The sequence below is a fragment of the Falco cherrug genome, chromosome 3 (assembly GCF_023634085.1).
Source record: "Falco cherrug isolate bFalChe1 chromosome 3, bFalChe1.pri, whole genome shotgun sequence".
Taxonomy (NCBI): Eukaryota; Metazoa; Chordata; class Aves; order Falconiformes; family Falconidae; genus Falco; species Falco cherrug.
In genome coordinates, this window is record NC_073699.1 from 66,377,077 (window position 1) to 66,393,089 (window position 16,013).

Here is a 16,013-nt window from a genome sequence, read left to right on the forward strand (position 1 = left end):
AGGAGTCTGGGTTTTTTTGTGATTCTCTTTACTGGTAAGAAAAGTGACAGGTGTTTGTGTGGACTGGTAATGTATGAGGTTTGCATCTTGAACTGCAGATTGCTGAGTTCTGTTCTGAAAGATAATAAAGTACATGATTCATTTTTCATGTGCATTAATAACTTAGTTGATCAAGCCATGTAGGCATGATTGATATATTGCCTGGCTATAAAAATGAATAAAGCACTTATGTATTTGTTCTTTTAGACTATGGGTGAAAGCCTCTCCGTTTCCAAGACAGCCTACAAATGGTTCACCATTTTGCTACATCTCAATAGAACTGTTTTCTTATGTAAGAAGACTTTGTTCTTCAGTATTCTTGTCTGGAAAAATCTTTTAATATTATGCAGCTATTTAGGCCCCTCACTTCAAGGAGGGATGTTGAAGTGCTAGATTGCACGCAGAGAAAGGCAACAAAGCTGGTGAAGGGTCTGGAGCACCAGTCTTATAAGGAGCAGCTGACAAAACGAACTGTTCAGTCTGGAGAGGAAAAGACTCGGGGAACCTTATTGCTCTGTACAACTACCTGACAGGAGGCTGTAAGCAGGTGGGTATCGATCCCGTCTCCCAGATAACAAGTGATAGGACAGGGGAAAATGGCCTCAAGTTGCACCAGAAGAGGTTTAGATTGGATATTAGGAAAAAATTCTTCGCTGAAAGGATGGTCAAGCACTGGAACAGGCTGCTCAGGGAAGTGATGGAATCACCATCCCTGGAAGTGTTTAAAAAACACATAGGTGCGGTGCTTAGGGATGTGTTTACTGGTGGACTTGACAGTCCTGGGTTAATGGTTGGATTTGATGATCTCAAAAGTCTTTTCCAACCTAAATGGAAAAAATATTTCTATTATATTAGAATGCTACGGGATGTCATCACCTGTTTTGCCTGGATACATTCACTAATATAAAGGACATGAGACGTGTGATTTTTCCATGTAGTGTGAGTATGAATGTTGATTTCAGTATTTCAAGAATATGTCTTATATCAGATTGTTTCTTTAATATATATATATATCTCTGTGAGAAAGCAAGTAAAACAAAAACAAGAAATGGGATGTTTTGGGTTTGTTTTGTTTTAAATATAATTAATGATTGATATCTCCTTTTGATACCACTTGGTCTTCTGGAAAGCTGATTTTCCTATTAGTTTATGGGTAAGTACACAGGTGTTTGTATAAATTCTTTGTTAGTCTGTAGATTCTGATTACATACACTAGAGAATTGGTAACAGCAGTTCATAAAGCTTATTTATTACAGAAAAAAAGTATATTATTGTTACATTTGAAAAATGCCTTCTGTTGATACCACACTGTTTCACGTAGTTTATTGCTATACTGATCACTAGCTATTAGAGAAAGACTTAAGAGAGACAATCAGAATTACAAGGACTCTGAATCATTGTGGCAGAATTTATTTATTTATGAATTTATTTATTTATTGCTAAAAAGAAAGAATACATTTCAGGATACTTTCTTTCAGACTCTATAAGTAGGGTTGTAGAATTAAGGACCACAGCTTTATGGGGCTCCTGTGTCTTGAAGAGACTGTAGATACTTTTCAGTGGATCTAGTTTTGTTAAGGCTTATTGGGTGTAGTTGCAAAATGAAATATACTTGTAGCAAGTCTCTCAATCATTAATTGTAATTATTTAAATACTGCAGTGTATTGCCCATGTAAGATGTATTTTTGGTTTCTTACAGGACAACCTTTCAGTCAGTCTGGTTACCACTATGTTTTGGCACTGGCAAGTATTGTTACTTTAGTCCTTTTTTTGTCCTGAAGATAGTACAAGCGCAGACTTCTTTCTCCTGCAGGTGTAACTAAGGCAGATTAACTGTCTTTTAGTTTCATTTGGTGGACACAGATTTAAGAAGGAAACCAACTACTTTCCTTCAGTTTTAAATCCTAACTAATTATCAGCTAGGTCATAGTTTACCTGACAGATTTACTGTTTGTTCCTTTCCATCAACAGCAAAATCTATTTTGGGGGCCAGTGGGGATAAATAATTTTTCATTTACTTAATGTTCTACTAAATCAGGGGAAATCTGTGATAGTAGGGCTCTAAGGGGCGTCAGATAATTATGTAAATACAAAAATAGATGTTATGTGGGGGAAGAGACAGCTAAAATAGCACAAGATGTATCTCGGAAAAAAAATCATGCTCTTACTTGTTTTCTGGCAAACCTACAAGAATGTCTTACATCTTACAGCTATCAGATATTTTATTTATAGCATGTGTTTGTATATCTGTATTCTAACAGTCCTTTCTAGTTCTAACTGTTTTCCTAGATATTTTTTTGCAATAACTTGTTATTCACATATGAAAATGTGAAATAAGTAAGCAGTACTGCACAACTTGATAGACACTGACGGTTTTGATATTCCTGTAGTCTGTCTTTTTATGAATTTTGATAGTGTAGAAGGCTAGCATACAACAAGATTTCAGTATTTGTTTCATCATCTTCCTTAATGTAATGTAAATATCTCTTTTTTAAAAATAAGATAAAACATAAAAACACTTCAGAATTTTTAGCTTGAATGCATAGTAGATACTCCTGAACAGCAGGTGCTTGGTGATAAAAATTTCTTCACGGTAATTCATTGTTTTGAGTAGGGCTCCACCAGGTACATTATGATCCATGAAGATGCTACATTTTAGACCTCAATGCAGCAAACAACATCTGAAATGTCAGAACTATCATTTCCTGATATGCACGTTAATGTGGACTCTTAAAGCTGCATTAAATAATATTTAAGATGGACACCGTTCCTAGTTTTTTGGTGAAAGTGTTAATGTTTATTTTAATGTGATAGGTAGTCCATATCAACTTGAACTTAAAACAAATTAATAAAAGCATGCCAGAATCAACATGGAAATCAAGTTCTGTGAGATCAGGGGTGATTTTCCCCATATTGCTCCCAGCATTTTCCTTTTCTTGAACTTATTTTTTCCTCTCTACATTTGTGATTGTTGTAAAGTTTCAGACTTTAAATTTTTTATGTACCTATGGACAACTTCTATTCCTGCATAAATCACTTGTGGTAAATTAGTCATTCACACAAAAGAGTTTTCTCTGTGTGCAGATGGGGAAGAGAAAAATAAATGGTGGTAAATCAGTAACTTTTCTTTTAATGTCAACATAGTGCAATGATATCAGCTTGCAACAGACTTAAACATTTGAGTAGTACCAGAGGGAAGAAATATTTAATTACTAAACGTGCTGGTGCTCAGATACATGCTTTGTTATGAATATACGCATTCATTTAAAAGTTCAATTTGTTGCAAGGCTTGGTGTCTGAAGATATTGTCAGGCACAATAACATTTATCATGCTTTCAGTATAGTTTCTGATTGACTAAATGGCGTTCTTGGCAGACTTCCTCACAATATGAGAAAAAGCAAAGTAAATTTATTTTTTCATATATTGAATATTGAAGTACTTGTCAAATAAAACAGTAACCAGCATTTGTCTTCCCTTTCCTGTAGAAGGAATGCTATGAATTCTGGTAGTCTTTGATTACTTTTTTTAGATGAAAAAGGAAAAGAATTCTTGAAACAGTCACACACACTAAATAATCATTGCAAAACTGCCTGGTGTCACACATGGTAAGTAATAGTTTTGCTTGCCAGCAAATATCACACCTGTGCACAGCAGTGCTGAGCTTTAAAGCAGGCAAGCTGATGGGTTTCTTTTCAGACCTTAGGAGCTTTTGCAGTTGTCATCAAGCCCTTACAGACTTCTAGCAGTAGAAATCGGAAAACAAATAAATAAAAAACCCCAACCACCCCCAAATAAAATAAAAGCTATATTGTAGGTAATGAAGATTCTTGAAAGTTTTTGCTATCCACTTGGACATGTGAAGTGTCTTGTTTACGTGAAGCCTTCTTCCTCTTATGCCTTTCCCAAAGGGATGTGTGCAGTGGCAGTCGAATGGAACCATTGTCATCTTCCATGTTCTGTAGACACTCCTGGCCTAAAACCAGACAGGATTTCAGAGAATCAGATTCAGCAATCTAACTGATCTCTTCACCTTGCATATAGTATCTCTTTGAAGATGCTTCTGCCTGGATCAGGCTTTTCCGGATATTCCAGTACAAACATTTTTTTCTCTTAGTTGTGCTGAGAGAGTATCTTTAACAGATTGATACCATTCCTTTTAGACCATTGATAAAAGATCTGCAGATCCAGTATTATAACTATGTTATGAATTGTAACAATGTTTTACAACACTTTTAATGAAGAAACGTGATGCTTCTGCTTGATGGTAGACTCCTCAGGCAGAGCTTGTTTTTTAATTAATTTAATCCAATCTACCTAGGTGCTATATTTAAGGAAATTGCACTTTTTACATACCTGCTAGCAGCTGCAATGCATAAAGATGTACCTTAGAAGCTGACAACATCTCATAAATAAACTAACCTACCACTGTGAAATGGCAGATTCTCTGTCCTTGCATTTCTTGTCAATAGTTTGGAAGATTGTTTGTAAAGCTGCACAATTGTGGAGTTCGTGTCTCTGGCTTTGAAAGGTCATTGCACATGACTTCTTTTTGTGAGATAGTATTCCTGTCTGAGTTATAGAAAAGGAACAAGTCCTTCAGAAACAATGAGCTTTCTTGTGCTGAGTTTTATGAGTAACTGTGGGGAAAAGATCTGTAAGAGTCAAGTTCACTAATTTCTTTATGAAGCTTCATAGTTATTTCAGTAGGTTTTCTTTTTTAGGAAGGTGACATGATCCTTAATTCATAATGAATCTGTGGCTTTTAAAGTTTCAGTTCAGTGTGTCTCTTGCTTTAAGTTTGTGGAATAATTTGTATTGTAGGTGAATGGAAATGACCTCCATGCACAATATAGTGAGGATATCGAGAATCTTGAAAATGTGTCTTTATTCATCCTGCTTTAAAACCCAAAAAACCTCTGTGCAGTCTTTTCAAGCACAAAAAGCATACTGATTTTAAATTTTTGGGTTTGATCTATGCAAGCTGAAACAGATGTTTTACAGGTATTTAAGTGAGGCTGCCAGAGTTTTTATTAGTTTAAACAGGAATTCTTACCTCTCTGGGCCACAACTCTGTAGGCCCTATATGGCTTGCCTGTAGGTATTTGGTGTGAAGAAAGATAGGATTAGAAGTTAAATGTTTCGGTGTGGTTGAGTAGGGTTCACTTTGTAAATAAATAAATGAAACTCAAAGTTTTCTGTCAATTCTGCTGTGTAAAAGACCTTGCATGTAATGTATCTTGTATGGACAACATTTATTTAAGATATTTGGAGAATCTTTCTCAAAAAATGCTGTTAAAAAGTACCAGTTTTGTAAAAGAAAAACCTTTTGCAGAGAGAATTTCTGCTTGACTTGGCATTTTTTTTTGGTTCTGATATCATTGTCACTCATATCAGTTTCTGATATCATTGTCAGTCAGATCAAATCAAAACTACAGCTTTTTTTACCATAATGCTTGTGTTCTGTCTATCTCTATTTTAAATGCTTCCTTTGGAAAGCTGAAAATCATAACTCTCCAAGCACTTTCCTAGATTTTCCCAAGTTTTATAGGAAGCTAACAAAACTTGGTACTAAAACCAAACAAAAACTTCTGCTTTCCTAACCTCGCTTTCACCCGAGGGATGTGTGGGAAATTTTCCATTTTCCATCTGAAATCGTATTGACTATAACATCTATTCTTTGTCATCCTTCTTTTTGCTGTCAGTAAGCCTATTAAAAATGGGTAGGCAGCTTAATTGTTGTCCTCCATTCTACTCCTTCCCTATGTCTTCTCTTGACTAAAGGGAAGGAGGAAAATCTTGTTTCAATAAAACCTTTTGAGCCTGAACTACTGTTATGATGCCTTAAACTAAAGTAGAGCATTAAGATTTTCCCACTAATGAACTGTACCAGGAGGAGTTCCTTTTTCTGTGTCTGTTTTTCTCAGGGCTCTGTCTTTCATTTAGTCATAAAATGGTGCAGGTTAGCTCTAAGATGTAATTATCCAGTTTCAAAAGGTCAGTACACTGTACTTCATCTCCACCATTCACCTTAGCAATTATCCACTTCACTGACGGTACCTTGACCTCACTCTATGCTTCCACTATTATTCTGTTCTTCCATTGAAAAGTAAAATTCATTGCAAGTTGCTGGAGACATTTTCTGGAGAGAAAATATTCATATTTTAAAGGAAAATGAAACAAGTCAAGTTTTTTTCACGTGTTGCAAGTTGTTACTTAAGCTTTCAACTCCTTTATAAACTGGAATCTGTAGTTCCACCCAGGAGCATCTAAAATAGTTATTCTCTGTGTTCGTATGACAATATATATTTTATGTGGAAAAACCCACCTGAACTGCTATTCAATTAATTTACATTTTTTAATTGAAGTTTCAGTAATAAATTTAAAAATTAAAAATAAGGATTACAGTTCCTGTGAAATGTTTTTGTGTGGAAAGTGAAAGAAGATTGTAGACTTTAAGGCAGAAATAGATTAAGTTTAAGGATGTATGTTTTTCATATAATGAAAAGTGGATTTTTTTTTTTAAAATGCCACGTTCCTTTTAAAAAAACACAGGGTTGTGGTTATGTGTATATACATATACATACATGTATGTATTTTATATGCACATATATACCCACAAGAATTTAATTATGTCAGTTCAAAACAGATGACACTTTTTGAATGTTTGCCTTGTGTTGCTTTTTCAGTAGCATCTGGCTTGACTTCACTTTTGAGAAACGTTCATCTAGCTGCTTTCCTCATCTTGCTGTATTAGGTCTACAACTCTTGTTTTTGCTGTGTAGTGTAAAGGAAAGCAGGTCTGCACAAGTTACTTTCACAGCAGATGGAGTGGGTTTCAGCCTTTTGAAACTGTGTGATATGGAGTAGATCAAAAGATCCCAGGGATGTGTTCAAGCCCAGTGAGGGGGAGTAGGTCCGTCTCAGAGTAGCTCCAGTTGGACAGTTATGCAAGTCTACAGAGTCCATCAGTGTATGTAACTGCTGGGTTTGGGTTTCTTTTCCCCTTAAGTGAAAAAGTTACTTTCTCTAAAGGCAGGGAGCTCATAATTGGAGAACAAGGTCGGTGAGTTTTTTTCAGTTGAAAAACAAGCAACATTCCAAACCTTGTTTCTAGAAGATAACAGATTCCTGAAGCTTTTTTTGGTTTCTTTTGTTTGGCGTCGTTTTAGTGAGAGGAATATGTTCTCAAAAACCTGAATTTACGCTAGCATTGTCTTTAGTCATTACATTTAATCTTTTCTGGAAGTTAAAGCACCAACTTATATAAAGACCCTTCTTACAACATCTCATAGAGGACTGAGCATACTTGGGTGTGTTCTGAAAGACAACAAGCCTGCAAGATTTTTTGCACAAAATTACATTAAAAAGATCATTAAATATTTTTTTTCTCATTCTTCCTAACTTAATTCTAGATCTGATTTTTCACTTCTTCCTCATTTTGTAAGAATAACATGGATGATAAAGAAGCAACTTTCCAAAGTGTTTAAGTTTGTATGTTTTATATGAATGTACCTTCATCTCTTACATAAAAATACAGCTGCAATAGCAGTGCAATTTTTGAATGGGACATTACTGCTGTGAATATCTGCATTTCATCTTTGAAGTAAGGTGTAATTTTGTAATTTTTAACTCACTTTTTTTTTTTAAAAAAAAGGTATAATTAACTAACTCTCTATTTTTATGGATTTAGATGCACCACTAAAAGCTGTAATAATGCTGTACATTCACAGGTTTTCTGAGGCCTTTGTAGTGAACATAGTGTTGCTTCTATCATAAGCAATCATTAAGTCATTAAGATGTTTTAGTTCCTAGTTAAAGTAAGAGAGTGAAGTTGATTCATGGAACAAGTGGCTGAGCTTGCACAGGAAGTATTTCTCATACCTGATACATACAGTACCCATACTGCTTAATGAGTTAAGAGTTGCTTAAAATGTTTTGAAAATATGACCGAGTAACAATTGATAAGTAAAATTGGATTCATGTACGTAATTGAAGAAATATTGTAAGCAGCAAATATTTTTTATTTGTTTGAAATTTTGTTCTACAAATATGAACATGTATCTTTACACATGCTAATTATTCTGCATGCCAGAAGTATCCTGCTTAAAGATTGTAAGGACTTGATTAGATTACCTAGTATTATAGAATATAAAATCTAGAAAAAATTAATGTAAAATAATATTATTAGTCTCATTTAAAATAAATGTGTGCATCCTTCTTTACTTTAGGAAGATTAATTAGCAAAGATGTTACCAACAAATACTTGGTCAGTAATTTTCAGTTATTTTCATACTTAACAAAACCAATAAAATCTCCTTCATGACCTTTCTAATAGCAATATTTCAGTTTTCCACTAAATGAGTTAAATACATATAATTTCAGACATAATTATTTTTATTTGATTCAAGATAAAACATGATGAAAAATTCGTCTAGAAAGATATGACTAGTCAGCTCAGGATCACCTGTGTTCCTCGTAAAACAATAGTTTTCTGCAATCTATATTATTTTCATATGAATCTCTCCTCTTTTAAATGCAAATATGTTAAAAAATTGCAACATAACTCCCCTGTCAAGGATAGGGTCTGGGGTATTCAGATTAAAAGCAGCCCTGAGGCAAAGAGAGACTTCCCTCTGCTGAACCTTCTTCCAGCTCTTTACAACAGCTCACATCAGCTAACTGGCCTCAAGTGCAGCCAGCTGAACTCATGGAGCTGGAAGGGCCCTGGCAGGGGTTTTTGGGTGTGAGTAGTGCTGGGAATGCATTGTACAGGTTTTGGAGACATATTCCGTCTACTCAAGAGAAGGCTAATCTTTTTAACTGCAAAAGTAGTGATGCACAATGCAATGGCTCACCATCTGCTGACCCTGAGCAGCAGGCCACCACCCCCATCCCCCTGAGCCACCTACCTCCAGTTTTATTGTTCATCATGACGTTATATGGCTAGTTTGGTTCAGCTGTCCTTGATGTGTTCCCTCCCAGCTTCTTGTGCACCCATTGGAAGGGCAGTATGAGAAGCTGGAAAGTCCTTGACTTAGTGTAAGCACTGCTCAGCAACACCTAAAACATCAGTATGTTATCAAAATTATTCTCATCCTAAATCCAAAACACAGCACTGTACCAGCTACTAGGAAGAAAATTAACTCTATCCCAGCTGGAAACAGGATAATTAAATATTTAAATTTATCATTATTGGAGCTTGTAGACATCTTGGGTGCAATGAATTGAAATATTACAAGACAATCATAAGTCAATTTATCTTTGACATCAGATCTTGGCTTGGTAGTCATCTTGCACTTAATTGCCTGACTGAAATTCAACCTTGGATGGGTTTGTGATTTCTCTCTACTTGAAGTCTGCCAGATATGAACTGGTATTTATTAGTGTCATCTCTGCGAAAAGGTGAATTTTCAGGCTGAGAATTTGAGTAGTGTTTTTTGGCAGAAGCTTTGCATGAACATAGGGCTTTCTCATGCTTCAGATCTTTCATGGGTACCTGTAAAATATTATGCCTGCATATTCATTTAGAAAAAAACACAGTTTCTGTGATTGTAGTCCAGTCAATGGTATTTGAACAACTATAAATCTGCACAGCTGGGGGTGGGGGTGGTGGTGATAAAAAAGATTTGGTGCTAAATAGAGGTATGTGATCACTTTATTTCCAGTTACTGTACAAAAATTCAGTGGATAGATATCAAAGACCTAATTGGAAACATTTTAGCATCTAACATTATCTTGTGCATTAGAGCTGACAACTTGTACTCTGTCACTAGTGGGTATACCGTGCCAAAAATCCCCAAACCCAAGGTTACAAAATTTTCCTTCCATGATTCCCTGTTTAATCTCAGTACAGATGTTTATCACATTCTAAGGAATTTAGCTTGGTAAATAACTTCTACAGACCATGAGATAACATAAATATAAAATGCATAGACATTTTAATCTGTTGTATTTTAGCCAGATGGACCACCCCACAAAACTAGTAGTTTTGTAGCTGTATAAAGTCTTTTCATACAAGAGTAAGTCCATAATGTAAAGACAACTGCTGATTAGCATAATTGTTTTAAAAGTTAAAATTAGTTCCTGGTTTGTCTGCCAGTGTGATACAGAGTAGGAAAGGAATATGTTATTTTCTTTCTTACTTGCTAGTTTGCCTAATCTTTCTGAACTGTTTCAGCCTCCTCTCCAGATAGTACCCAATCCAACAGTGTATCATGATGTTAAGACTGGCCAAGGTTTTAGGAGTTCTGTTGGGGTGTGTGTGGAGGGTTGCTCAGCTCATTTCTTCTTGTTTTTATTAAGGGGAACAAACAGACCATGATGAGAAGGAACAGGCTAAGGAAGTGTCTTTTGTTGGTAGAATAAAATGTGTTTAAACATAATCCATTCAGTTTGTAATTATTTGATAATTGACTTTTCTAAGTGAAGTAGTTGGTACTCATCCTCTGTATTTAGAATCACAGAATATCTCAATTTGAAAAGTACCCATAAGGATCACTGAGTCTAACTCCCTGCTCCTTGCCAGACTACCTAAAACTAAATAATGTGACTAAGAGCATTGTCCAGATATACCTTGAACTCTGACAGGCTTGATGCCATGACAACTGCCCTGGGGAGCCTGTTCCAGTGACTGACGACCCTCTCAGTGAAGAACTTTTTCCTAATGTCCAATCTGAACTTGCCCTGATGCAGCTTCATTCCATTTGCTCAAGTCCTGTCACTGGTAACTAGAGAGGGGAGATCAACACCTGCCCCTTGAGGAAGTTGTAGCCTGTGATGAGGTCACCCCTCAGCCTTCCCTTTTCCAAGCTGAACAAGCCAAATGGCCTCACCTGCTCCTCATATGTCTTTCCCTTGAGATCTTTCACCATCTTGGTTACCCTCCTCTGTACACACTGTTAGATGTCACTCTTATATTGAGGTGCCCAAACTGCACACCATACTCGAGGTGGGGCCACACCAGTGCAGTGTAGAGTGGGACAGTCACCTCCCTTGACCAGCCAGTTATGCTATGCTTGATGCACCCCAGGACACGGTTAGCTCTTTTTGCTGCCAAGGCACATTGTTGACTCTTATTTGACTTGTGAACAGCCCAAACCCTCAGATCTCTTTGTGTGGGCTGCTCTACAGCCTGTCATCCCCTGTTTGTACACATAACCAGGACTACCCCCATCCCAGGTGGAGAATTCGGCGCTTGCTCTTGTTAAGTTTCATACTGTTGGTGATTGCCACACAGGATGTGAATTGGCTTAGAAATGGAATTTGGAGAGGGCTGTAATTAATTTGTAATGAAGTATTTTTTTGTAATGTCATAGTTCTTTTGTCTTTGTTTTCCTATTTATTTCAAGGATTATACTTCAGTATTTAGATGCAACTTTAGTTCATAAAGTGCCCATACCTAAATTTGTGTAAGTCTTTGTACATTATGGACCTCATTTTCAAATGGATAAACTTAAGTTTGGGGTCTGCTTCCTACATGGAAGCTTTTTGAAACATCAGTGCTGCTGTTTGTCTTTTATTGTTCTTCATCAAGACAAGCTGAAGCCTGTGGAGAAAAAAAGCACCTTGTCTTTGTGGTTTGGGTTTTTTTTTCCCTTCCCCCTACACTAATCAGCCTTTTGGGGAATTGTCTGATTTATCATATATAGAATACTAGCTAGAGTAATATATAGGAAAATATTATAACTGTTAGTAAACAATTGTTATTTTCCATCAAATATGATTTCTGTCCTTACTGGAGAGACAAAAAGCATTTCTACTTTCCTCTGAAAACCTGAATGAACCTCTTTGAGTTTATAGTTTCTAATTGTTTTTATTTGCTCAGAAATAAGGTGGGAGCAGATTAGTTTGGTGTTTTATTTAGCTAGATAATCATGTTGTTACAATTCACAGGGTTTGAATTGTGTTTCTCTGATGCTGTAACACTTCATTCTCTTTGCTTCATATTCAGTAGCTTTTCATTATTTACCAGAAATTGATTTTGAAATAAAAGTAACACATATCTGAAGAAATACACCCCTCTGGCTCTTTCTAAAGACTTGGGCACAGATATCCTGTTTCTTCAATGTGCCTTGCATGGTTGTCAGTCTTTACTTTTATCAAATCAATTTTAGTTCTCGTACTGAAAATAGTAAAGTTCTCAAAATGTTGACTTCAATTTATTAGCATTTCTCTTCTTTATTTTTTTTTCATCCCAGTTGAAAGAACTGGAACCTTTCGTTTTCATAGTGATTTATCTATCTTAACCTCTTTCAGTCTTCTTATAAGTACCATTTAATAACAACTTGTTAATAGTAAGTACTTGTCAATAAGAATCTTCTGATAAATACCTGTTAGTACCTGATAAGTACCTGGTTTGTGCTATAAAAATAAATTCATTTTACCAATTTTTCTTTTGAAACCTGAGGAACATTTCATACATTCTTGACAAGACTTCTGCCTAGTTTTCTCTGAAGAATAAATATAATCATTTGCTAGATAACTATTTTATATGACAGTAACATGGCTTTTTGTTGATATATGTAATACCTCATATATGTGGATTAGATAAATGAATTCAGAAAGCATGGTTAACCTAAGGTAAGGTTACACATTCACCATAAAAGATTATATTTCCCTTAAGACTATTAATTGTGGCCTTAAGAAACACTCTGAAAACTTAAAAATTCTTCCTCTGGTTATTAGAATAGCTGTTTCTAGTACTGAAGACATACTTCAGAACTTCTTCAGGTTAATGAATCTTCATTATAGTCCTTCTGAAATGTAAACAGCAAATAACTAAAAGCATGCTGATTTTTTATATTTTGGGGAATAAAAATTGAACTTTGACACAGTCGGACCAAAATCAGTCTCAATGTCATTTAAAACATTTTTTTAAATACTCTTTTTCCATAAATAGTAGGGGAGGAAATCAAATTTGGTTACAAGTTACTATATTAAAACGTTACCCATTCTTTGCTTTTGTAAAGGGTACAATTAATGAAAAATTTACTTTCTTGTTTTTTTCTTTTCAAATTCAAGTATTTAACTTTATGAAACATGGAAAACTTGTATCTTTCACTGATTTCAAAGATGCCCACCTTACTCTGAGGTGAGGCCATTAGCCTCATCCAGTAAATAACATGAGTTTTAAATCATATTATTCCTCTCCTTGTGTCTTTCTGTTGTTCTTCCTCCCACCCCAACCCTTCCCAGCTGGAAAGACTACAGTCTGAGAATACGTCTGAATGGGGAAAGAGAGAGACACCTGAAGCAGAAAAACAATGTTTGGAAGGAGAGAACAGAAGACTGAAATTGCAGGTAAAAGAAATTCTGGGACTTCTGGAGATAAAAAATAAAACAACACTAAATTGAGTTGTGATTATCCAAATGCACAAAGTAAGCTGCTGGTTAAAAATAAGGTATGGGCGTTGCTTAATTTGATTACTTGGGGAGCATTCCCCAAAAGAATTACTAATTTGTAATGTCAAAATGTGTCCCTAAAACAAAGGCTGTGCAAGACAGAACAGCCTGTCTGTATCTCAGACCTGGATAGTTAGAACTCAGTGACTTTGAATTTCTGTAGGGTACAGAAACAACTTTTCATTTTTAAGAGGAGTGGGGGAAATGACAAGTCTGAAAAGGCTAGGGAGCAAAAGTGAAGACTGGGAGGAACAGAAGAGATTAAGTAAGCTTTGGTAGTTATAGAGTCCTGGTGAAGGTTAAAGCAAAAAAAGCTGTGAGATAAATAATTTCTCTGTCTTCTGTCTTGCTGAATATTGAATCTCTTCTTAGGGAAGAAAGAACTAAAGGAAGAGCCTTATTTCTTATTCCCCTAAAGTTATGTTAACTTTTAAACCTTTTTATAGTACTAAAAATGATGTATTAAATTATTCAGAGACTCTTAACTGTGAGTACTTCCTTTACTGTGTGACTGTCTATGCCAATAATTAAGTAGTAGTCCAGAAGGCTTACACTTTGAGACTCTTAAAACTCTGTAAGAGAAAGCAAAGAAAAACCAAACCAAAAAACCTAACTGATCAGTAACATTCTTATTTGCCTAAATAGCAAATACTTTAATACAATTTATGTGTATTTACTATTGAATAATGGCAGGCTGAGTAACTAAGACCAGATTTAGGGTATAGTTACAAGATGTAATTTAACTTGGGAACAATTAAGAGAGAGAGGTTCTGTACTTGAGGTCTGCTTTTAGGTGGAATCATATGATTTTTCTCAATTTCTGTGATGGCTCAGAAGCAGCAAATTGCAATTCATATGTATAACTTACCTTTATAAAATATCTTACATAACAAACAGCTGTTTTGGATTTTCCATTACTGATATTTATTTTATCTTGTCATATCACATTGTATCATACCATACCAGTATATTAATTATTTCCTTGTAATGCAACTGATTTGAGGTTGGAGATGTGGCCAGAAAGATGCTCATCTGCTATGCATCTTACTGTATTTCAAATACATTTTAATTATATGGCTGTGTGCGGCGAATGAAGAGACGGGATGTAGCTTGATGCAAGCAAGATGTCGATATATTAGTGATTCTTTTACATTAATATACGTTTCTACCTTCTACATGTTAGACACTGATTGGTTAAATCTTAAGCGTGAACTACACAGATTGGCTATCTTCTAAGATGCATCATTTAAACAATAGGTACTGATTAGTCTATCTTATCTTAGCATCAATCTTTATTCTAAGATTAGGGGGTTTCTTTCTACTTGACTTTCGTAAATAACAAATTTCCTTATCAGCACTATTCCTTCCCTTATCTTGCTGTATGTCCCTCTTTTGTCCATAGGGTTGGCATCTCAACTGCTATGGCTCAAGAGTCTGCTGTTAACTTGTTCCTTTGTTCCCAGGACTTGTGCCCTACAAGTCCTAACACATCTCCGTTCATCAGGCTAACAGTGCTCAGACTCTCATCCTTGAGGCCTTGCCCTACAGCTCTGCTGGGTTTTTTTGTTTGTTTGTTTATTAAGTGTTACTTACATAGAATATTAGACATCTGTGATCATCCCTGTCTGTTAGTATCAGCTCTGTCTATTAGTATCACACCTCTTACTGACACAACTTCACAAACTTTTATTGAGGTCAAAAGGCAGAGATGGACCTCAGTCATCTGTTTCCTTATAAAAGTGAACATCCCTGCAGTGTTTGCCTTTTCATAGCTGATGATTTTAGGATAAGATTGTCTTCAAAACTATTGGTTGTGGGTTTAAAGCAGAAAATTAAAAACTGTATTTTTCGTGTCAGCTGAAACTATGTAATCTATCAGCTGGCAGGTTGGTAACAGGTCTCATCCAAAGACTAGGGTGAGAACTGATCTGTTTGTAGCTGTTTCTATCTCTGATTTACAAGAACTGCAAATCATGGAATCACAGAACGAGTCAAGCTAGAATGGACCTCAGGAGATCTTCAGTCCAACCTCCTCCTCAAAGCAAGGTCAGCTCTGAGGTCAGACCAGGTTGCTCAAGGCTTTGTCCGGTGGTGTCTCAAAAGTCTTCAGGACTGCACCACCTCTGTGGGCAGCATTTTTGTGATGGGTTGACCCCAGCTGTCAGCAAAGCTCCCACCCAGTCCTCATTCACTCCCCAGCAGCAAGGTGGGGGGAAGAAAAGGGAAAAGAAAAGGGAAAAGGCAAAACTGAGGAAAAACTTGTGGGTTGAGATAGAGATAGTTTAATAAATGAAGGGGGGGGGGGGGGGGGAAGGAGGGGGGAAAAAAAAAAAAGTGATGCCAGCTAAAGCAATCACACACCACCAGCAGACTGATTCCCAGCCAGTCTTCAAGCAACAACTACTCTTGAAAAACCACCACCTCTCTGTTGTTGCAATGGACTCTTCCTTCCCAGGTGCAGGATTTTGTCATTGTTGAATTTCATAATTCAAAAGGGTTACTGTTCACCCCTTCCTTCAGCTTGCTGATAGAACTTCTTGATTGGAGCATGCCATCTGCAGGCAAGGATATT

General features: G+C 36.0%; 1 protein-coding gene across 1 annotated transcript in view; it reads left to right on the top strand.

Annotated features, from left to right (window-relative positions):
- Positions 1 to 13,441, top strand: part of CCDC102B (coiled-coil domain containing 102B) — a 36,045-nt gene extending 22,604 nt beyond the window's left edge. Inside the window, exon 4 of the mRNA XM_055705538.1 lies at positions 13,235 to 13,441. Coding sequence (XP_055561513.1) covers positions 13,235 to 13,393 — 159 coding nt within the window. The 3' untranslated portion in view covers positions 13,394 to 13,441. The remainder of the gene's footprint in view (positions 1 to 13,234) is intronic.
- The last annotated feature ends 2,572 nt before the right edge of the window (positions 13,442 to 16,013 follow it).